At 35.9% G+C, this 25,687-nt stretch overlaps 1 protein-coding gene across 8 annotated transcripts in view; it reads right to left on the minus strand.

Annotated features, from left to right (window-relative positions):
- Positions 1 to 688: 688 nt before the first annotated feature.
- Positions 689 to 25,687, minus strand: part of AHI1 (Abelson helper integration site 1) — a 163,614-nt gene continuing 138,615 nt past the window's right edge. For all 8 annotated transcript variants that reach the window (XM_036221956.1, XM_036221955.1, XM_036221952.1 and 5 more), the window contains 3 exons: positions 16,212 to 16,267; positions 6,814 to 6,915; positions 689 to 2,076 (listed from right to left, as the gene is read on the minus strand). In XM_036221956.1, coding sequence (XP_036077849.1) covers positions 6,816 to 6,915; positions 16,212 to 16,267 — 156 coding nt within the window. In that variant the 3' untranslated portion in view covers positions 689 to 2,076; positions 6,814 to 6,815. The remainder of the gene's footprint in view (positions 2,077 to 6,813; positions 6,916 to 16,211; positions 16,268 to 25,687) is intronic.

Raw genomic sequence — 25,687 nt, forward strand, 5'->3', positions numbered from 1 at the left:
GACTTGATAGTTTAGCTTTGCAAATACTATTCATTGACAGTTTTAAGATTGCAAGCTCTTTCATCATCAAGATAGAGTAAAATCAATAATTGGGAAATGCATTTCTAAGGATGGTTTAAAATATTATTTAGATATAGAAAAAGATAGGCCAAACTGTTATTCGGAGGAAAAAAGACTTCAAAATTAGGATAAAATTCAAAATTTCGGAATGAAGATAAAACAAAGAACACTAATTTTTTACTAAGAAAAATGTATTGTTATTAAAAATCTTCAAATACATTCCTGTGTCTGATTGGACCTCTACTTGATTATAATTTGGAATTACTACTTGGAGGTCAATTTTCTGATCTCTCTTACCCATCTCATTTCAGAGCATGTGGTAAGAATGTTTTATTAATCTATTTGTGAACATACCCAGTTTTGCTTTGTTGACAGGACAAAAAAGATGTGGGCTTTGAGAGGAACCAACTTTTCCTGGTGTTTGCCTCAACTGTTATTTTTGTCTTCTTTAGCTGCAATGTAAAAATAAGACTTTACTTATTTTTCACATGAACGTTGAGATCTCAGCATATGTTTAGCTCCCCTGACATATTATTTCACTTGTCATGATTTAAAATCTTTCTGTAACTTGATGAAATTCCTTGTTTTTAAAAACAAAATCAGAGAATCAACACACATCGCAAAACTATGAGCTGAAACCATAAGAGAGACACAGATTTTTATTTTTAATTATCAAGGGCATTAACAAGACAAAAAAAAACAAGCTTGTACAAGGGTGACTCAAGCTGGCTGGGCCCAGCTGTGACCAAAGCACAGGCATACACATCTAGAACAGTGGGAACTCAGGGCTCTCAGAACAGACTTTCGTGCCGATTGCTGAGGGCTTCACTGGGCATCAGTACAATGCTCCACTTTCGAAAATGCTGCCCCCACCCCCAAAGTTCTACACAGCAGGGGCATGTTTACCAATTTTCATGCCTCTACAACATGTGCAGGGATAAGAGCCAAATATATTTTTACTAGAAGATACTTCACATCGGGGATACATCTGGGCAAAATTTACACCTCAGTGCCCAACACTGTTTTTCTCACTTCTTATTTTAATGGAATCAATTGTCTAATTTGGTAAGTATGTTTTCTAATTTTGTATTAGTTTAGTCCTTTTGGGGGTTAAATATTTTGACAGACTTATAATCACATACTAAAGAAAGGAGAAGAGTTAAGAAAAAAAAGAAATGAAGTTTTTCTATTATAACATCATACTTCAAAATGTATAATCAAATATAATGACTACACATTTTGGACTTATTCTGGAACTAATGAAATAAAAAACTCAATTTAATAATTTAAAATAAAATATTAAGACAAATAAATATTAAACGTTAGCGGAGAAATCACACATGCTTAAATATGAAAGGCTTTTTAAAAAAAATTAAAGAAATTTGGAACACTGTTGCCAGTCCAGCCAAAAACGATTTTAGTTTATCTGTATAAAGTTATATATATATGATTCATTCTAAACAAATTTGTTCCCTTTTAATGCCTTTCTAAAACCATACTGAATACACAGTATTCTGAAACAGGTATTTTAAATAAAGTTAATTTCAAAAGTACATATTTTATATTTTAGTATAACGTCATATATAAACAAATTACAGATACTAATAACCACACTACAGATATAATAATATTAAATAAACAACTACTTAATGAACACCCTAACAATGTAAAACGCTTTTTCTTTACATTTGTTGAGTAGCATCTATGATTTTTCCTTTATTGTTTTTCCAACAGTGGTAATGTAATTTTGATGTAATTACTAATAAAGACAAATGTCAATGCTTTGATCAACAATAATCACAATGGTTTATAACAATTAAGCTCAAAAGGCCACGTTTATTTTTCTAAGGATACCTGATGTTTCTAGATTCTTTCATAAGGACAAGTATAGTGGATTCTTCTTTCCTTCCTTAGTTTCTGGAAATTAGAAACTTTGAAGAGAAATTCCATTAGAGGTGTGTCATTTCATTTCTGTGTGCCTGGATTTTTGTCCCTTCATGCTTCTTCTACTCTTCACTAGAAGAAAAGAGCACAAAATGTACTAAATGAACTTAATGACTTTGGGCCACAATCACATTTTGGCATGCCCAGGCAACACAGCACAGATAACAAAACATACCGTGCAACGTACACACGTACACAACCAAATAAGACCAAAATGTTAATTCCCCAGCTTCTAGTCTGGTTCTTGAACATGATGTTAACATCTTTTAGTATCATCATCAGTTGGTTAAAGCCTGCTCCAGCATTTAATACAAGCAAAAAGGAAGTACATTTCTCAAATACAGACACCAAGGACTCCAAACCCTGGGTAACCTCCAGAAATTAAGAGCAGGCAATCACTTTATAAAATTCTTCATTGGAAAAAAAAATCATCATGAATCATATTTCAAAGTTAGTGACTGGAAAAGATATAGATCATTTTATTAAATAGTATTTTTTTAAATTTAGTCTATGGCTGTGTCTATTTTTACAAGTAGGTAAACACATATTTTTTCAAATAAATCTAGAAAATGTTGTGTGTCATTTTTGACTGACAAAGACAGTGATGGCTAACTATGTATCTAGACGCAGCTTTGAAATAAAACCAATTATACTGTTACTAAAAACCAAGAACCAAGAGACAGATGAAACAAAAAACTGCTTCCTTAGAGACACCATGTAGTATGTGAGTATACCAAAAACGAGGGGGACAAACTTGTGGGGCTGAAACTGAAATTTTGAATGCAATTATTCATATACACGTGATGAGTACCTGGACTTGACACAAAAATGGTGTCGCCTTTTCTCTAAACAGAAAGGACTTAACATCTGGTTGCTCTTAGAAAACAAAGTGCAGTCTAAGAATGATGGCATTCTGATTAGCTGGTAGTCGGTTCCACTGATCACTCCTGAGAAGAGTAAAGGCTAGATATGGCCAGAAAGGGCGGGTTAACTAATTGTGCCCCGAGGACCTTCCTGGCAGCACAGGAGGGTTACAGGGCCAACCTGAAGTAAACAATTATATAATTTTTTTCATATAAAAAACATTTACGCATGAAGGGAAATAATCCTTTGTCAGTCGGTGTTTCCTGATTTTAAATTTGTTAAAGAGCGTCACCACAGATAAGTTGGCATTATATACAGAAGCCCAAAAATGTTTCCAGTGAAGCTCACGAAAGCAACTGAAGTAGAGTATAAAATGGTACTGATTTGGTGTGCCACGGTACAATGTTACTGAGGGGGGGAAGGGCATCGTTTCTGTCCCTGTGTGTATACAGGTGAAGTATATAAAAGTTGCCATAAATTAGGGTCCGATAAAAATGGGAAAGTAAGTAGTAAAGGCTCAAATGGATGTTGAACACAAGTCACCCAGTGACCCTATAAACATCTGTAGGGGACAGTGAGGAAGGTAAAAGGATCTCAGAGGAATAACAAGGTAAAACAGAGTAAGAGGAGGAGTTGATGACAGCGGCAGGACAAAAACAAAGAAGGAAAACAAAGAAGGGAAGGAGAAGAAAGGGGGAGGATAACAGCTGGAAATGAGTGAGATGGATCCTGCACGTGCAGAAGATGTAGGACAAGTTAAATTAATCAGGTGGAGACTGTACTGTGAGAAGTAAACAGAGAAGCCAGGAGGAGCCTCAGGAGAGGGAACCCGAAGAGAAATTTAACTAGAAAAAGCTGAAGTGGGCTGCAAAGATAACATCTTTACGGGAAATGAATCAGACTAAGAAGAGGAAGGAACACTGGATAGAGAATGACAAAGACATGAAAAGGAGAAAAGAGACAGAATTAAAGGAAAAGAGAAGAGACTGTCAAATGTACACCTCTGGCAACAGAGAGCCCCCCTCGTGACAACTGGGCAAAAGCAAGAGTGGCACATTATCTTGATGAAAGGTGAAACGGTGACAGCATGGGGACTGAAAAGCTAAGAGACACAGGTGGTCTGGCGGAAGAAGGAAGGGATGCCACCTATTTAAGGGACATGACGATGAATCCAAATCCCGTCCGTCCTCTGAGCTCTCTCCTCCTAACATATCCTTGGAAGCTCACAAAGGAAGACAGTGACGAAGTGAGCGCCTGTTATAAAGGCAAATCATATGAAAAGAGAAATCTGTGTAGTAAGATTTTGAAAATGAATATGAAACTAGATTAGTGTTTGTGCAATCTGGTGTTATGTGCAAAGAAGATTCATAAAAATACTGGGTTCTATCTAACCCACAGACGCTCTAACCGATAAATATTCCTTGAAGGTTTACTATATGGCCACACACCAGGCTAAGTACTGGGAAGCAAAAATGGGAGCATGTTTTAGCCTCTGTCTACAAGCACTACCATCTGATTAAAGTTAACAGACAAAGCCTTGTACAGTAAGAGAAATAACCCTGAACTCAGAGTCAGAAGATAAAGTCCTAGTACGGGCACTTTTTAGTTGTGACTCCAAGACCTTGATTTCTTTGTGGAAAGAATGGGCTGTGAACAAGTTCTGAAATTACCTTCATTTTAAAATAAATGGTCAAGTAGTATATTAAATGTGTTGACCAGAAAAATGAGACAATACACTAAGTGAATGAAAAAAATCACCACAGTTCCACCATTCTGGTAACTACTGATATTTTCTTGATGTATATTATTTAATATTTTATGTTTATATATCATAAACTATTTTATAATCATCATTATTTTACTTAAAAATTTACCAAGCATCTTTCCAGATCTTTGAAAATATTTCTATAATATAATGAATAATTGTCACATGGTATTCTATTACATAAATGCTTCATAAATTAATCAACCTTTTATTCACAGAAATTAATTTTGCTCCTTCTAGTTTTTTTTTTTTTTGGCCATAAAATATTTGTGGAGTATCTGTTTTTGTGGTAGGGAATTCAGATATATGAGAAGGCTAATGGAAAGAGCTTTATAAGTTATAGGTATCATAATAAATACTAGGAGCCAAGAGGTCTTGATGTTTAGCCGTTAATTAGCCTTGATCATGCTCCTTCTATTTTTAAAACACTGCTTGAAAGAGTAGCCTTTTAATGGAATCTCTGCATGTATACTTGAATATTTTCCTACAATAGATTCCTTGGAAGAATCTATTAAATTGTCAGGTCAAAGGATATGAACAATTTGAAAACTTAAAAAAAAAAGTATTACCAAACTACCCTCCACAAAGAATGGATCAGTCTTAGACTGTAATCAGCAGTGCACAAGGGACTCTACTTCCTCGTACTCTTATCAACACTGGGTATTGCAAGTTTGAAACTTGTTGCCATTTTGTAAAGGAAAAATCACATTGTTTTAATTTCTGTTAATTTGATCACTGGAAGGTGGACATTTTTCATACATTCATTGCTACTCATATACTTTCCTTTAAGAATGACTTTAAGATTGCCCTGTGCACACCTTTTGCCAATTTTTCTATTGGTGTCCTTTTCTTTGTTATTTTTTAGAGCTTTTTATATGTTAAGGGTATTTCGTTTATCCTTCATATGTCATACAGTCTATGAAATTCTGCCTCACCCTAGGTTACTGCTTTAGCTTTTGCTCACGATGGGTTTTTCTTTGACACGCAGGCAGAGCTGGCTTTACTGCACTTCACTGTACTGTCCTTTGCAGACGCCACCTTCTCTACACATTGAAGGTGTGTGGCTGTCCTGCACTGAGCAAGCCTATTGGCACTGTTCTCCCAACAGGCTCAGACAATGGTCAGCATTTTTAGCAATAAAGTATATTTTTTTAATTAAGGTATACAATGCATTGTGTTTTTAGATGTAACTCTATTACACACTTTAATGGACTCGGTATAGTGTAAACATACTATGCATTTATATGCATTGGAAAACCAAAAAATTAGTGTACGTTGTTTTATGGCAATATTTACTTTATTGTGGTGGTCTGGAATGGAACCCACAATATCTCTAAGGTATGCCTGCATGTACATCATTTTAAAATTTATATTATTTAAATCTAAAAAACTGTTTGAAAATGTTTTCTGATTCAGTTATGAAGGTTAAAAAGTCATACCTTAACCCAAGGCTATATAACTATTCATCTGTACAGTTAGTTTATTTTTTACAATTAAAATCTAAAAATACGTATAAAAATTTTGAATCTAGTTCCCAGAAAGTGACAATGTCATAAAAGTGGCTGTGATAGAGCTGTTCCAAGTGAAGCAGACAAACTTCACTTCTACCTAACAGGGAAAACAGAGGCCTTCTGAAAGGCCTTTCTTATACTCCACCCTCTCACCAGAAAACACTGCCATTCAAACACACCTTGGCCCAACTGCCCATCTCAGTGGAAGAAGTGCCTCACCTTCTTGTTCAAATTCGCATCCTGTGTATGGTCCCTGGGATTTCCCCCTTATCCTATACCTTCACTGGGTTCTCTCAAGGAACTCTTTTCTCTCAGTTTATAAATGTGCTTGTCATTCCCCTGTCTATAAAGACCTTCTCTACATCCTGTGTTTTCCACTAGTTACTGCCCAGCTTTTTCTTTCCTTTGAAGTTGGCTTCTTGGAGAAGCAGTCTGTTCTGGCCATCTTTTCCTTTTGGAGTGGAGACAATCTGATGCACGCTTCCAGGACTCTCCATCAAAACCATCCTCTTGAAGGGTCACAAGCAGCTTCTTGGTTGCACATCCCAAAAGGCACTTTTCAGTCTTTATTTTACGCCTCTCTCTGACATTTTCCATTGTTGACCATGACTTTCTTAAATCTTTTCCTGTTGACTCTATGACCCAACTTGCTCCTAGTTGTCCTCTTACCTCTATGAGACTGACTTTTCGGCCGGTTTCTCTTTCTTCTTCACCTGCATCTCCTTTACGTGTCCTTGATCTCCACGGCTCTGTTCTTTGCCCACTTCAGCACTGTAGGAGGGGAAGATCAGAAACAAGGAGCCAGTAAGAATGCTGCTGCTACAGCTCAGATGAAGCTCTGATCTAAGAAAGTCACAGTGGGAATGGAAAGGGGAGGATCTGAGAAAAACATTTGACGGACTACGTGAGTGACTGTATATGTAGGGGTGAGAGGCAGGGAGTTGTTCAAAATAATGCAGAGACATAAAAAACTTTCACTGGGTGGGTTCCTCCTTAACCGTGATGAAGGGTTAAGAATAAAACAAATTTTACTACTCTCAGAGAGATGCTTGGGGAAAACCAGAAAGTTTTTATCAAATTAGATGAAAAAACATGTGTGCGTGTGTGCACACATGTGTACGTAAAAGTACAGGAGATTCCCTAATGACAAAGGAAGGGGTGAAGGAAGTTTATGTATAAGAAAACTGTGGTATTTTGACCTGTGGAATGGGGAATGCAGATTTTCAAAAGGCTCAACTGTAACAGTAAAATATAAAATAAATATTTTGTGGATGAATTGTAATAGTGCAAATTATGTTAGGAGAAAGAAAATACAAAAACAATGTAAAAAGGGAAAATCAAAGAACGAAAGGCACTATCTCCTTTCTAGGATGTCCAAGAATGGAGACATCAAAACAGAGCTTGAAAATGAAGCAAACATTTCAAAATCAAGTAATAAGTAGAATTGAATAGAGAGTATTATGGACTTGAGTTGTGCTCTCTTAAAATATACAAGTCGAAGCCCTAACCCCTGAAGTGAATATATCTGGAGATAGGCCTTTAAGGAGGTAATTATGGTTAAATGAGGTCATAAGGGTGGGGCCCTAATCTACAGGACTGGTGTCTTTATAAGAAGAGGAAAAGACACCAGAGAACTCTTTCTCTTCACACATATACCAAAGAAAGACCATGTCACACAGCGACAAGGTGGACACCTGCAACCCTGCTTGCACTTTGATCATGAACTTCCAGTTTCCAGAACTACGAAAAAATAAATTTCTGTTGTTTAAGCTAGGAGTCCCCACACCCTGGGCTGCGGACCAGTACTGGTCCATGGCCTGGTAGGGAATGGGCTGTACAGTGGGAGATAAGCAGTGGGCCAACAAGTGAAGCTTCATCTGTATTCGCAACTGGTCCCCAGTGCTAGCACTGCCTCAGCTCCACCTCAGATGATCAGGCATTAGATTTTCATAGGATCTTTGGTCTCTGGTGCCATCAAGTTTGGTGACCGCTGCTTTAAGCCATCTAAGCTGTGGTACCGCTACCACATTAGTCTCAGAAGGCTAATATGGAGATGTGTAAGTAAAATGAAGTCAGATGATTGAAAAGGAAAAGGTCAGAAATATAAAGATAAAAGAAAAAGTGAAGTATATTTAAGAAAGGAGTAGAATGATGAAAGAGAAAAAGAAGGTTGAGCTCTGAAAAAAGGACAGATAATTTACAACCTGAATCAGTCCAACCTTTTAGCCTATATCCAGGGAATCTATGCTGTAGCAGCGAAATAAAAACTCAAATGTCTACAGAGTTCACAATGATAAGATGAACAAAGGAAGCAAGTCAGGGGTAATACAACCGGGCTGTGGCAAGCTGGAGAGTGGATGACCCATTTAGGGAGACAATCTCCTGTATAAGCTCCAGCTGATGGGTGCCATGGGAGAACGTGAAGCTGTGGTCCAGGCTTCAGATTATTTTCTAGTCAGAAATCTGCATTTAAGTGATATCCTTCTATATTTGGACAACTAATAAAATCACACACATACATAGTGGACCCAACCAAAGATATTAGGACTAAATCTGGCTGGCAAGCCCTAGTTTTCAACCTCTGTTTCAGTCACAGAGTACTCAGCTGGCCTCTGAGTATCTCAGGTACTTTCACACCTTTGTCCCTTAGCTACTGCAACACTTCTCATTTCCAGGTCTTTCTCTTTTTGTTCACTCTGTCTCTACACGGTCTTTAAAGACTTAAATGCCATCTTACGTCTATGGCTTTCCCTGACCACTGTAGGAAAATCAGACTGTATGATCCTCTCTATCTTTTCTCTACCACCATCTACATGCAGTAAACTACCTTAAAAGTACATATAACATCTAGATTCTTGCATGTGGCCAAGATGAAGTAACAGGGATCAAATTTACAACAAAAGAACTGGAGAAAGTGTATGAACCAAAGTTATCAAGATATTGAATCACAGGCAACAAAGAATAGCGATTCCTAAGATATGGAAAATAAATGAGATGAACCCTACGATGGCCCAGCTTACTGCCTTGAGAGTTTCCAGGCCATGGCACAGGGAGAAAAAACCTGTGTGGAGCCTGGTGACTCCCTAAGTGAGAACTGAGAGTCTGGGTAGAATAAGGTGGGTATAGTTCACAGAGTGCCAGAGAGGAGACAGCATCACAGTGAGAATTTAAAGATCTGCAAAGGGCTCCGTGTAAGCATTCAGCAAAGTACTGATGGGTGTGTGCATCTGAGGAAATGACTCGAGGGCAGGAAGTGTTTATTCCCATCGGTCAGGTTGGAAAACCTCAAAGCTCGGAAGGCACTGAGTAGAGTGCCTAAAAGGGATCTGTGTCAGTAGTGAAGAATCAGTAGCTCTAGATTAAAGATAGTTCCAGTCTCACATAACAATCTTAAAAGCAAGACCTGAAAGAATCACACTGTTTTCAAGTAGCTTAACTACATTCTAGAACAGAATTTAAGAATATTTATAGGAATAAAAAATATCTAGCAGCCACAAGATAAATTCTTGAACGTATGGCCTCCAATAAAAACTTACAGGGAGGGAAAGAAATAGGAAAATATGACTCATAATAAGGACAAAAAATAAAACCAATTCCTGACACGCGTTAGAATTGTCAAAGATATTACATCAGTTATTATAACTGTATTCCACCTACTCAAGTTTAAGTAGACACATGAAAGATACATATAAAGACTCAAATTCAATTTCTAGAGATGAAAATTAAAATGCCTGAGATGAAAAATACACTGGATTGGATTAAAGGCAGATTAGACATTGTAGAGAAAAGATTAGATAACTTGGAAGACAAAGCAATACAAATTATCCAAGATGAGATACACAGAGAAAAAAAGAATTAAAAAAATAAAGCATCAAGGAGCTGTGGGACATCTAAACATGACCTAATATACATATAATTGCAATCTTTAAAGAAGAAACAATGGGGTACAGAAAAAAAGCAGAAGAAAAAGTGGCCCCAAACGTTCCAAATTTGATGAAAACTATACACCTACATATCCAGGCTCAACCGACCCCCAGCACAAGAAACATGAAAAAATTTTTAACAAGGTACATCATAATCGAATTGTTCAAAACTGGTAATAAAGAGAGATCTTAAAAGTAGCAAAAGTGGGGAAAAACACGTTATGCACAGAGGAACATGGATAAGCATAACAGCCTATTTCTTGAACAGCCTATTTCTTGTTGGAAACAAATGCACGTGAGAAGACTGGAGCAACATCTTTAAAGTACCAGAAAAAATGCAAATCTTGCAACACAGAATTGCGTACCAAGTGAAATTGTTTTCAAAGATGAAGCCGAAAGAGACCTTTTCAGACAAGCAAAAAGTGAAGGTATTCATTTTCGGCTAGCTAACATTACAAAAAATTGTTCAAGGAGGTTTCTCATGCAGAAGGAAAACCATAGACGGAAATACGGATCTAGACAAAGGAATGAAAAACAGTAGAAATGGCAATGAAATGGTCAAATATGTAAAATTTTCATATTTTCCATGGGTTCATAAGATGATAGTTTAAGCAAAAATAATGACAATGTAGTGAGGGGCTTATAGCATATATAAAAATAAAATATATGATTATAGAAGCATGATGGTTAGGAGAGAATAAATTGAAGTATTTTAAAGCTCTTGAGGATATACTGTGTGATAAGAATTTATATTATAAACTCTAAAGAAATCAATAAAATGGTGAAAGAATTATACATAATAAGCTAACAAACAAGATAAAATGAAAAGATAAAATGGATAAAAATACTAAACCTAAAAAAAGCAGAAAAAGACAAAGAAGAAAATAAGAAATTGAGATAAATAGAAAACAAAAAGCAATATGATAGACTAAAATGCAACCATATAATCATATTAAATGAAAATGTCTATCTTATATAAAAGGCAGATCATATTGGATTTTTTTTAAAAAGCATGAATTCAACTGTATATTGCTTACAAGAAACACACTTTAAGTTTTACCTATTTTTGTCCTCATATTTAAAGTATGAAAAAACATATACCATTCTAACCCTATTATAAGGAAGCCTTAGTGGTTTTATTAATATTAAAGTAGACTGCATAAGAATATTATCAGAAATAAACAAAGCCATTTAATGATAAGGGTGTCAGAGTTTCTTTCAAGAGGACATAACATTCCTAAATACTTTAGTGTATAATACACAGCTGCAAAATATAATCCAGAAAACTAAAGGGATAGGAATTCTCCCCAAATCATTCCATGAGGCTAGTTTTCCCAGATACCAAAGTCAGACTAAACCATTACCAGAAAAGAAAACTATAGATCCTTTTTCTTCATGAACAAAATACAAAAAATTCTCAATAAGATTTTAGCAAATCAAACCCACCAGTTTATAAAAAGGATAAGTGGGATTTATCTTAAGAGCAAAAGGTTGGTTTAACATTTGAAAAGTCAATGTAACTTACCATATCAACAAATTAAAAAAAAAACCAAACCATAGTCTATCTTAATAGATGCAGAAAAAGCATATGACAAAAATTCTACACCCATTACTGATAGAAACTCTCAGCAAACTAGAAAACAAAGGAAACTACCTAAAAGGGGGCATTTATATATTTAAAAAAAAAAAAACCTATGATGATTTCATAATTACAGTGGAAAAAAAAAAGACAATGATTTCCCACTCATTTTCCATAGGATCGGAAAGAAGATAATGTCTACTTTCATCATTTCTATTTGACACTGCACTGGAAGTTCTTGCCAGTGCAATAAAGGCAAAGAAAGAAAAAGCAAAAAAGGTATACAGATTGGGAAGGAAGAAATTAAACTGCTTTTTATTTGCATGACTACCTATGTAGAAAATTTGGTGAAATCTACTAAAAAGGTATTAAAAACTAATAAGAAAGTTTAGAAAAGTAGCATGATACAACATTAACACACAACAATTTGTAGTATTTCTATAAATTAGCAATAAACAATTATAAATTGAAATTGAAAAACAATGCCATTTATGTATGAAATAGGTAGGAGTAAATCAGCCAAGTATGTACAAGAGCTATACACTAAAAACTAAAAACAGTGTTGAGAGAAATTAAAGAAGACTTAAATCAATGGAGAAATATACCATGTTAAATACATCATAAATATTTTCAGTCAAGTGACTGAATATTGTTAACATGTCAATTCTCTCCAAAACTCATCTGTGGATTCCAGGAAATGCCAATTGGAATTCCAGCAGGCTTTATTGTAGAAGCTGACAAGCTCACTTTAAAATTCATGCAGACATAAAAAAGACCTTGAATGATTAAACCAACTTTAAAAAAGGACAAAGTTGGAGTAACAATAATACCTGATTCCAAGACATATTATGAAACTACAGTAATCAGGACAGTATGTTACTGACATGAAGAAAGAGAAGTAGATCAACAGGTCAGAACAGAGAGTACAGAAAGCGACTCACACGCATACCGACAAGTCCTTTTCAACAAAGGTGCAAAAGGCCATTCAGCTGAAGCAGGATTGCTTGTCAACAAATGGTGCTGTGACAACTGCATATCAAAATGCAAACAAAATAAAACAGAACGAACTCCTCTGATCCAAACCTCACACCATATACAAAATGAACACGAAACAGATCATAGACTTAAATATAAAATTTGGAATTATAAAACTTTCACAGGAAAACATAGAAAAAACATTGTGACCTTGAAGAAAGATTTCTTAGATACTAAAGCATGATTCATAAAAGAAAAAAATTGATAAACTGGATTTCGTCAGAATTTTTAAAAGCTTGCTCTTTGAAAGCCACTATTAAGAGAATACGAAGGAAAAATAGAGACTGGGAGAAAATACTTGCAAATCATGTATCTGATAAAGAACATATTTAGAATATATAAAGAACACTGATGTCACACACCTGACAATGAATGGTTTTGATTTCAGAAATGGGGATGGGGGGAGAAAAAGGCTAAAAAGTGGACAAAGAATTTTTTAAAAAGTTTCAAGTAACAGGGTATTTTAGGGGGAAAAGGCAAACTACCTCCTTCTTATGAAGACAAGAAAAAATTGAAGGAATCTGGAACAAGAGTATTGTAAAGATGAAAAAATATATAGTGAAGGAGCTATAGATACTTGGGATTAACTTTAATGGCAACACTATATTAATAAGAGATTTCATTAATTCATTCATTCATTCAGTTCACATTTGAGTGTTTATAAAAGACTTTAGTATGACCACATAAATTAACTTCTGACTAAAGTTCTTAATAAAATAAAGAATTCCTTGTTTAAAAACCCCCAACAAATTCATGATAAAAATATATTAGTAACTAGGGAACACTAATACTACTTATAAGGATTATAATATATTTATAGAAGCTTCATCACAAACTCTGACTTGGGTAGCAGATAATAACATCATAGGAGCTATGAGGTACGAAAGATGAAAGTTTAAGACATTCAAGAAAATGCTTTTGTTAAATAAACCTATAGAAGTTTCTTGTTGATATATTAAAAAGAGAGTGTAGTTTTACTAAAATGTGTATAAACTGTTTGCAGAGAAGTAAAAGACATTCCTATAAAAAAGTGATCAACATTCCAAATACATATGTACATACGTACATACATACATACATATGACAAAAAAATTCAAGTGGAAAGTGTTAAGAGGCATTCCTGTGGGGTTCATTTATATATTTTGGTCAACTAGCTAATAAGCAGATGGCACGAACTGAATGGAAAGACTGAAAAAGAAGCAAAAAAAATTACTTGAGTGCAATGGACTTAAGTAAATTAAAAGAAATAGAGAGATGACTTCTTTGTACATACCGGGCCATATAGTAACTCCACGTTCCACTCACTTACAATTTTCAATTCATGAGAAATGTATCTTGATTCATCTTTACTTCTAAGAAATTACAAGTATAGGGAAAGCCCAAAGGCTCTAGATGAACTTGAGCATTTAGGCATATCCGAACTTCTGATGAAAATTTAAAGGAAGTCCAGCTGCCCTGACAGCCTCGAGAAGCTGGCTGGGATGTTTGTGAGGCTTTTTAAACTTGAGTCTGGAGAGTATGGCACGGATCTCTGAATCACCTGAAAACAGGTGTCCAATGTAGTCAGAATTACTACAGAGCCTTTCATTCCCATATCAGGTAAATTTTTTTGTAAAACACGTTCAAGGACACTGAGAGGACCGTTCCCACAATGCATTAAATGTGTTCAGGTTTTTGGTCTGAAATGCAGTTTGTCCTCACTGCTCCTCTCCTCCCCTCCCCTACTTTACCCTCCCCTCCCCTCCTTCTCTCCCTCCCTCCCTTCCCCTCCTTCCCCTTCCCTCCCTCCTTTCTTATCTATTTCTTTCTATCTATCATCTATCTATCTATCTATCTATCTATCTATCTATCTATCTATCTATCATCTATCTATCTATCTATCTATCTATCTATCTATCTATCAATCAATCAATTATCATGAGTGATCTGTGTTTGAGAATAAACTCCTCAGGGTCATTGACTGTGTTATCAACTATTATGCAAAATTTCAATTATTTGGAGACTGGAACTGAAAATGTACCTGGCAGATACAACAAAAACAAAAAATGAAAAGACCTAGGGTGTGTGTTTGTACCTTTTGACAAACAAGAGGGAAAGCACTGGTCCTGGGACTGCCACTTACTACCTGCAGTGACTTGAGACAAGTTACAGCCTCTCAGATGGTGCTTCTCCATAAAAGAGGGGTCAGAATACTGGTCTACATCTCTCCCAGGGAAATGGAGAGAATCAAACGTGATAAAGTGACTATGCTCTAAAGGCAATATAGAGCTGTGTACAGTTATATAATCATTAATAGATTTTCTCTCTCAGAAAGTTTTTAAACTTAGAGCAAAATGGCATCTTACCAAGGAACCCGACAACACTAAATATAGTTTAAAAGACACACGCACACACACACACACACATGCACGCACAACCAGTAGTCTGGGAATCAGGAAACCTAGTGTCTTGGTCCAAGAGTTGACATAAATGTGCCCCGTGCAATTTGCACAAGACCTTTCGACTTAGTTTTCTTGACTATAAAACAAAGGAGATACGGGAAGAATTTCTAAGGTATCTTCTAGGTCGCGATTCTGTGACTCTTAAATATCATATAAAAATCACCTCTGTCTTTTACTTGTAGAATGAAATATTATCTTGTGAAATAATGCATGGTTTCTCATTGGATAATTCTTGTAAATCAGACTGTCATCTGAATCAGTATTTTTGAACTAGAAGATATATTCTTCTTCAAAATATCAAAGCGTACGGCAAGGTTAATTTGAACAAATATTTTCTTGAAGGAAATTCAGCAGGGACTCTCTTGTGCACACGTGTGTAAGCGTGACTCACGTGTATGTGGGGTGATGGTGGTGGAATGTGAGGGCGCAAGGGATACCTAAGCTGTTCAAGGCCATTGCTAGTGCTGTGTAAATATGAAGTTTGAGCTTCAAATTAGGCACAAAATGATCTGCAATGATAAAAATGGAAAAATATTGTGGAAATGTTGTTGATGTAATTTTTTGAGGTAAAAGTGGAATTTTCTATTTATGCATTATGTGATACAGCAAGTACTAAATAAAAATACAAAAACTTTCTAGAGATCTTTTAAATATCTCAAAATAAATTGCTCAAATAGTAGGCATTTGTCAAAAATATACAATGACAATGTTCTGGATGTCCGCTTTTTTTCCTTTAATGCCTGAAAATAGTTATTTCGTGATTTTTTTTTAACCACATAAACTAGTTTTCAGTTAATGTCATTTCAAAATGTTATCCAAAGAAAAATAAATAAAATGGGTCTACAAAAACAAATATTTAGTGTTCTATTTTTATTTTCTTTAATATTATTTCTTAAAACTTTTCCATACACACCTTTAAAATCTAACCATTAAAATATTCTCTTCAAACTGGCTAAACTCTTTTATAAATCAATTATCTGACATTTAACTTACAGCACGATGTTATAAAAAAGAAATGAAGAAACTGTCCTTACTAAACCATCAAAAATATTTATTACTGAAAATTATTTAGGAAGGAAAGTTGCTTACTGTGTCACAGATTCTGAGCCCCATCTGAAGTCCTGGGATTTGTCCTTATTCACTGACTGTTGAAAGAAGAAAAAAAAAAACAGTAAGTCAACAATTAGAGAAGACAACAGAGGTAACATTCGCATGCTAAAAACCCACCAACTTGCTGAATGAGGAGAGAGAATGCATGCCCATTCTTAACAAAAGCAAACCAGTAGTTCTCCAGATTAGGTACGCTATAAATAAAGTCAGCTTTCACGTGTGCGGCAAGAGTCAGCTTTGAATCAGCCTAAATTAACCTAGCAATACAATATGGTGTATTACTCAAGTTTTAATTTTATCTTTCAACATTGCATCTTTCTTTTGTAATCTTTTCAGTAAACTCTACATTTTCATAATGATACTCATTGAACTATGTATACGATTTTTAATCTGAAAGCTCTTTAACTCTACAAAATTTGTTCAGAGGATCTGTTTGGCTAATGGCACCTCCATGAGAAAAACAAATGAATAAGCATGTTTAGTGGTGCCAGATTATACTGAGTGTTAGATGGTTCTTGTAGAATATGAACATTAATCCCAAAGGGAAGTATATTGTGGAAAAATGGTGTTTGATATAAATCAACCCAATGTTGCCATAAAATAGATTGCAAATGCTTTTTACAGATAATTACAAGTTGTGGAAAGGACTCCTTTAAAATTCACATAAAAATATAAATTGTTCCTATGTTAAAGTTTTGAAATAGACAGATGAAAGAGACATACTATATCTAATTATTTAAATAAAAAAACTCAAAAAAAAAACCCCAAAATGAAAAAAAAGTACAACCTTCTCTTTCCATCTTAACTTGTTGGATTCACTGTAGCTTTCCTAGTCTTATCTGAATTGAAGCTTGCCTGGCCTTTCTGGATTTCCTCCTTCACAACCAGATTTCTGCAAGATCATTCTTCAGCAAGATTTGATCCTGAATATTTTTACAAGTGTTACTTTTCCAATAAAAAAGATTTTAAAAGGATATTGTGCTTTTCTGGGCCATAATTATGTGATATTACTCTTAGCTGTGTGGCATTAAATCAAGTATATAATAAAAACAAGAATTAAAGACAAGAAGACTTGGTGGTAAAAGTTGGATATTATAATAAACTGACCTGATTTCATAGAACGAAAGAACCAATGGCACCTTGATGTATAGATTCCAGTAAAGATGATCGGCCTCAGTTAAAATGTATTTGGGGAAAAAGTACAAAATTATGGAGAACTGAAGTTCAAGGACTAATTCAGATTGCAGAGTAATTTACCTGCCTTCAACTCAACAGAGGAGAAGCAAAAGAAAACCATCGAAACCTAACTCAAATAGTGTAAGTTGTAACTGAATTTCTTCAGGTTTTCTTTCCAGACTTATGAAATAAATGCCAAGCATAGCTATGAAATTAAAGGTAAGATACTTTATTCTTTACATGGTCTAAGCACTACTTACATCTCTTTGCCCATGGCAAGACAAGCATCTTACCATAAATATATTTACATTCGTGAAACTTCTGTAAAACTACTGGATTAAAAAAATTAACATAGTGGCTCTAATCAGAATTTGAACTACTCTAGGGGTTGAGGAGAGAGAAGTCAGACTGAATTACATGTCACTAAGTCAATGTTACATTAATTACTGTGACCTTAACAAATGAGTAATAATAACATATTGCCAGGTGTAGGTCTCACCTAAAGCACTTTTAATAGTCTGTTCATGTGAAATGGATGCTGCAATGTCCTCAGAATGTTCATCTTAAGTAGTTAAACACCATCCCTGCCATCTGTATCATTGCATCATCTGTATCATTGCATCACTGTAGCTGGCATATCCAAAGGTACATGCTGCAAAGGTGAATCCTATGAATCCCAAACTAGTAGATAACCGCATTACAAAATTTTAACACTTATTTGTAAAAGGACACTTAATTAGGACCAATACTTCACTTCTAAAGACCTTTATGCACTCATTCCTTGGTCTCAGCAGTAGCAGTCATATGGGTAGTTACCCACAGAGGCAGAAGGAGGGGGAAGAAGGAGGTTTCTATATGAGCTGTTTTGTTTTATTTTACCTTTAAACAAAAAAGCCCCCAAGGCTATAATGCCATCAGCCCATAAGCACCACCCACCATCAGTGAGGCCGAGCCGCATGACTGCCCTTCTTCCCCTCCGGTCCACACACGCCTCTCAGACGGCCCTTTCCTCGCTTCACTTTCTCTTCACAGATACTCTTGATTTGGAGAGGAGGGGATGAAGAGAGGAAGAAGAGCAAAGCAAAGGTGAATGAAAGGAGCAGAATCTAGAGACTCCTGCTTCCCCAAACCTCCTAACTTCTTGGCGAGGCTTTCAAGTTTAGATGCAGTGAGACTTACACATGAAAGGAATGATTAGTGGAATGACAGTGCTTCTACTGATTTAATGGATATTTTCCAAGAAGGAATAAAAAACCTCCTAAGTAGCTTTGTAAAAGAAAAATGGTACGTGCAAATCACTCACCCAAATGTTTCTATAAACTTGAAAAATGAAAGTAAAATTAGGTAACTGTTCAATTAATGACTGTTGTAGCTAACACACTAGCTTTAAATTTACGATAGAGTATAGGTGTATTTTTACATGCTGTTTATATAACTCTAGATATCTACCTTTCATATAATATCCATAATTTATTTATATCCACTTTGTAGGAATTTTTAAAAAGACAAAGAAAATAAAACAACAGTCAGGGTTGGTGGTTAAATTCTAGTCTTAGTTCTGTCATTAATTCTCGATGCCACTTCTCTTGGGGGTCTGTTTTTCACTTGAAAATGGAGAGCTGGGGCTCCGAATGAAAGCAGGAATTATGATAGCAGCATTCTCATTTTACAAATGAGGAAATGGAGGCCCAGAGTCATCAAGATTATAAGTAGCCTAAGGGTTACAATCCTGTTTTCAAAAACGATTTAACAGCAAAACAGTTTTTCAGTACAATTTCTTTCGAAAGCCTTACATAAACGTGTAACAGTAGACTTACTCTAGGTGAAGCAAAGTTTGGTGGCCTGGTGAACCCTGTGTCCCTAGTCCACCCCGAGGAATAGGGCTCTACAGAGGAAAGTTCACAAACCACTGGACTAGACAAGCTCTTTCAGGTTTCCTCTACTGCTACAATTCTGTTTGTATTATTTTACCATTTTAAATATTCATATGTTTGATGTTGATTCTGATTTTAGAATTTATTATTATGTCAGTTGCAAATGATGCTAAATTCTCCAATTATAATGCTTTTCCTTATAATTGCAGTTTCAAGAAATATATTGAAAAGTGAAGACCTTCATTGTGGTTCATGATTTGTGGTGTTGGATACTAATTGTGCCAGTTAAACAACAATAAGTAGTGGTGTTATGGAACACCACTCTACAAGTGAGACACTTGCTAGATGCTCTGGGGATACAAAGCTGAGTAGGCTCAAAGAGCTTATCATCTAATGGCAAAAGGCACGCATATAACTGTCAAGGCACAGGGAGACACGTGCCATGATAAAGATAAAAAGGAAATGTGTGGAAACAAAACAAAACAAAACAAAACAGAAGCCTTGAATTATAACTGGAGGCTTCTGAGAAGGCTTTACAGAACGGGGACCACTTAGTCAGATCTTAAGGGATAAATTGAGATTCTGATAACTGGAGAAGCACCAAACACTATACTGTTAGAGAAAATAGGGTGAGTAACAGTTTGAGGACTGTGTCTGTAGGGCAGCATACTCAGAAGGGTGTTTTGATGAGGAAAAGCAGCTGAAAACTTTTATTCAGTCATTGCCAGTTGGCACTTAGAAAAACTTAGAAGACCTGAACTTCATGGACAAATGTAGAGCCAACTGAGATTTCTGAGCTGGTAAGTCATATGACTTGATTTCTATTTTAGGAAGGAATCTCCAGTATGCAGGTAAAAGGTACATTAAAGACTGGAGAATAGAACAGAGACTGCTTTCTGTAGGTGGGGCCAAGGGGCTGTTTCTTAGCAACACACTGCCCAAGCGCTTCCCTCCCAGGTTATTCTAAAAAGCCTGGCATCCCTTACTGCTTTCTCCTCTTTGTCCTTTTCATTCTTTATACCTCTCTATTCCCATGGATCCAACCAGCACATTAATGCCAATGACTTCCAAATCTAAACTTCCAAAACTAAACTCAGATGTCAAGTTTTCTCCAAAATAATCTGGCAAATCATTAGTTTTTACCAAAACTTATAAACATAGCAGTTTTTCTGAAAACACACTTGGATCCAAAAATTTTTGGTAAGTCTGAGTTTTCAAATCTCTCCAGAGTCCCATAGATGCCTTCAAGATATGACATTGGCTGCTGTATAAATGCTGAAAACTTCACATCGCAAAACTGAAGTTCTTATATTCTTATATACAGATGTTCAAATTAAAAACCTATTTTTCACCTTTTCCTTCTTGTGAATTTAGTCATCAAATCCTAGTTTCTCTTTATGTTTGGCTTGGATTATTGCAACAACCCTTCCCACTCGTAATTCCCCTAGTACTGCTTTTGTCCAGTCTTCTTGGAACTTCTAGAATGAGCTTTTGAAACAACCAACCAATCTGATGTCATCCTCCATGCTTTAAATTCTTCACTGGCCCTCTACTACCTTTAGGACAAAATCCAGCTCTTTAACATGCCATGCAAAGACCTTCTTAATCCTGTCCACTTGTTCAGATTTAGCTGGTTTTTTTTTTGGTTTTTGTTTTTTTTTTTTTTTTTTTTTGCCTTTCATTAATAATAAATTTTTATTTTACAATTACAGTTAGCATACTATATTAGTTTCAGGTACATAACATAGTGATCAGACATTTATATAACTTATGTAAAGCTGTTTTTAACTTTGCATCCATGATGAAATATTTGTGGTGGCCCCAGCGTACTATGCCTTATAGTATATATCTGCCCAATGTGCCTGGAATGCCCTTTCTCCCATAAAACTCAATTTAAGAAATCAGTGCCTCCGGAAAGCTTTTCCTGACTTCATTAAGCTTAGGTTAGGGGCCGTGTATCTATTTTCTCTCCTTACATTTAATGCAAAACTCTATCAAAACACTTTTACTGCTATGCTGCAAACCTCCCTGATGTCTGACCATCTGTCTGCTTTTTCAAGAGAGAATTCCTTGAAGGTGAAGGTAGATGATGGTTCCATTAACATGAGGTATAGAAGAAAAATCAGGTTTTAACACTGAAATTTGGGCAGATTGAACCAGAGATTCCAGAATGATATCTACATGAAAATTTCTGGTCAGCAGTTAGAAATACACTTGGGGAATTCAGATTGGGAGCCAGGGTTACAGATGTAGAATACATCAAAGCAATGTTTGAAATGATAAGGGTAGAAAGGACAATCCAGAAAAAAATGTTGGAGAAAAATAAACAACAACAACAAAGACATAGCATATATTTTGTTGAAGGCTTGTATTATAGTGCCAGGTAAAGCCAGAGAATGAGAGAGAAACAGGAGAGGAAGTGCAGTGTTAAAAAGTTAAGAAAAGAGAAAGAGCAGAGACAATGGTGGGAAAGGCCCGGAATACTGGGGTATGGAGTATTTCTTTACATAGTCTGTAAGCTGTTGGATTTGGTCCTTCCCTCTGTCCCGTGCTTCATTCCTTGTCCCTTCTCTGTGACCAGATGGTTTTTCAGTTTCTCGATGATGAGTATTTCTGGGTACTTTAGGGCTTTTGCACATATGGTTTCTAATGCCTGAAATGTATCCTCCCTCCCACCTGGCCCCCGTGTAAAAATTAACCCATCCACTTCTCACCACATGGCCTCGTAGTTTCCTTCATCATACTTTTATTACTTTTATGTTCAGTTTTTGTGACACATTAATTAGTTACTTTCACTCATTAGACTGTAAGTTCTATAATTGGAAGGACTATTTCTGTTTAATTCACCATTATACCATTCATACAATATTCCACACCACAGTGCCTGGGGAAACAGCAGACATTCAATATACACGTGTTAAATGAATAAATAATGAAGATGTCAAAGGGCTGGAGGAGTGAGGATGGGGAATCACCGATGGGGATCAGTGAGGGCTAGAAGAATGTAGGCGGAGAAAATGACCAAAATACAAGTGGAGAGGTCGGCTTTAGAAAGGAAGGGCACTTCTTCCTTGACATATGAAAGCAGCTGGAGAAGGAAGGTGAAATTACAGAAATACAGACAAAGTGGCAATGTGAAAGACATTAATGTTGGATGCCTTCTCTTCAAGAAAGCATGGAGACAAAGCCAACTTGGATTAAGAGGTGAGGAGCTTGAAGAAGGTGGATTCATTCTTTTGACCAGGCACTGGAAGGACTGTGGTTGGGAGTCAGTTAGGAAAAAGAACAACAGATGATCAAGACCATGGGCCTCACTGAGGCTGGGATCACAAATATGACACACAGACAACCAATACAATTATGTGATTTTTCTTTAGCAATGATAAAATTCCAGAGCAGAAGTGAGAAAAAGGGACAACTGATTTACCCCCGGGCCTGGGGACTGGTAACACAAGTACGCCCAGTCATGCACTCCAAGTGCTTTGTACGTATCTGGCATCAGATAAAAAACTGCGTCCATGCATTCATTTCCTAGTGGTCTAAGTGACTTGATTTGGGGAGAGTGAAAATTGACTGCAGATAATCAAGAAGGAAGGAAACATCAGAATGTCACCCCTGCAAACTAAAGAATCATTTGGCTCATCCACTTCCTCTTTTGTGATGGGAGATGATGGAAGGAAACTGAAGAGACTGAAGGAGACCTGACAGTTTCATGAAGGCCACTGTCACCCTTTGTGCACTGCTGAACATCTGCCTGTGTGCAACTGTATCACCGCTGGCGTCTCCAACAGGGATTGGGTCTGACTGGGGAGAGTCAGAAGCACCTCCGTACAACTGCTCCTATCTGTTTATTCAGATGTTTTTAACTTTTTGATGCCTGCTTTGCACTACATGCTGGTAATTCAATTTAGTACAAGCTATTTCCTTTCTTCAATTAACTTTTAGCCCTTTTATGTCTATTGAAAGAGGAAGAAACAGGAAAGTCATGCACATGGTAGGAGTGGTAGTAGGTTACACTTTTCCTTTTGACTCAATTTCCTTTGCCTAGACTTTTCCTTCTTCATTCTTTATTATAAAGACTTAGAGGTTTTAAAAAACAATGATGTGTACTTTTAAATAAAGTTTCAAAATAACAGCTGATCTTCATTATTTGTGGGTTCCCTATTTGCAAATGTGCATACTTACTAAAACTTATTAGTAAACCCCAAATTGATACTTGCGATGCTTCTACAGTCATTTAAATACATACACAGGCAGAGTGGTAAAAAAAACTGAGCTGTCCAATGTACACATTCCCAGTTGAGGTAGGAATACTAGAAACTTCTCATGCTTTGGCATGTTTCTAATGCTGCCTTGTTTCAGCTCTCATATTGTGAACAAGCGTCCTTTCTGTGGTCTATTTAGTGCCATATTTTTTGTATTTTTGTGCTTTTTGTTGGCTATTTTGCTATTTAAGACTACCCCTAAGTATAGAGTTGAAGCGCTATCTAGTGTGATTAAGTGCAAGAAGGCCGATGTGCCTTACAGATAAAATATGTGTGCTAGTTAAGCTCTGCTCAGGCACAAGTAATAGTGCTGTTAGAGTATGGGTTTGACTTCAGAACATGTATAAAACAAAGTTATGAGTGATGAAAATGTTGTGACCACAGGTTCACAGGAACTCAATCCCTGTATTTCCCCTAAAAGCAATGATTCAGTGTTAACGGTGAATTTTATAGAATATAACTACATTACAATGAGAATCGACTGTATGTTTTTTAGTATGGCTTCTGTGCATCCACCAAATTACTATGTTACTGTTCTTAGTTGCTACCTTTAGTCTTATTCCTGACATAGCTATGAAGTTTAGGGGAGCTCTGTTTCAATCAAGTTATGATCATTATTGAGAATACTGTATATGTAAAGTACTAAGGTAGAGCTCTGGTGGGAATACAACTATTGTAAAGTTGATTCCCATTACTATGTGTAATAACTTATAGACTGCTATACAGTCAGATACATTGTAAGTTTATATTTAGAGATCAAGGGGCTTGAAGTAGATACATTCTTATTCTAATGAGGTTGGAAGAGCATTCTCTAACAAAATTCCATAACTCTTTGTTCTACAAAGGAGGTTTTCAGAAATACAATGAAAGATCTGCCAAAGATTAGCATGTTTAGGGTAGGGTCTAGGCATTTTCTTTTTTTAAGTTAATATTTTTAATTTATAACATTACGTAAGTCACCATACAACTGACCCCTTTACCCATTTTGCCCTCCTTCAACTGCCTTTCTCCCTCTCTGGTAACCACTTACCTGTGGTCTGCCTCTAAAATTTTTTTTGGATTATTTTTTAAAAAATATATTCCATATATAAGTGAAATCATGCAGTATTTGTCTTTTTACTTCTTATTCCACTTAGCATACTACCCTCAAGATCTGTCCATGCTGTCATATATGGCAAGATTTCACCTCTTATGGCTGAATAGTATTCCATTATGTACACACACACACACACACACACACACGGCACATCTTTACCCATTCATTTGTCAATGGACACTTAGGTTTGTTTCCATTTCATGGTTATTATAAATAATGCTGCAGTAAAACAGGTGTGTGGGCACTGAAATTTTTATATAATGGCTCAGTGTGATTCTGAGGCATAGAAGTTTGAGAACCATTAATCTGAAATGTATCAAACTGGCAATCTGTGGGGATAAGAGAGCTCAGAATCAGTTCTTGACCTGCATGTCTGAAGCTGACTTAGGGAATATAGCTTAGTAGCCAGTAAGCACGGATTGCTGTGATTCCTACTATTTTTTCCTCTTTCTTTCTCCTGTTTTGAATCTTGATTTTACCAAACCTTCTCATCAAAGATTTTGATATCTCTCCCGACAAACAATATTAAATGGCCACAGTGAGGCTGAGGTTCAAAATTTAGCAAGGACAAATGTATGTATAAATAATTTGGCACTGAGGTAGGTAGTGATAAATGCTGTGAAAGACAATATGCTACAAAATATGGGAGAAAAAGACATTCCTCTGAGCAAGTGGAGATTCTGGAACGTCTGTAGCCCAATCTAAATGCCTGATTCCTTATTCTTCATCATCTCAGTATGTGTACATAGTCATATTAATTTAAATAAAATTGTTTGGTCATGTTGCTTTTAAACTTGCTCTTTAGATGTCTTCTTTAATAGGTTTACATCTACTATGTATATCTGACCACAAACTACACTTTTGTTTTTTGCTATTTATAACATACAAATTTATCAGCTATAACAACAAACTAAATAATTATACATGGTATTTGTGGTAATTACCAAAGTTGTGACAAAAAATGTGACTCAAAAGAGCGTTCACGTGAAAAAAATCAATTTGAAATGTAATTCGGACTTATTCCTGCCAGTGAGGTGAAGAACA

Source organism: Rousettus aegyptiacus, unplaced genomic scaffold, assembly GCF_014176215.1.
Source record: "Rousettus aegyptiacus isolate mRouAeg1 unplaced genomic scaffold, mRouAeg1.p scaffold_m13_p_1, whole genome shotgun sequence".
NCBI lineage: Eukaryota > Metazoa > Chordata > Mammalia > Chiroptera > Pteropodidae > Rousettus > Rousettus aegyptiacus.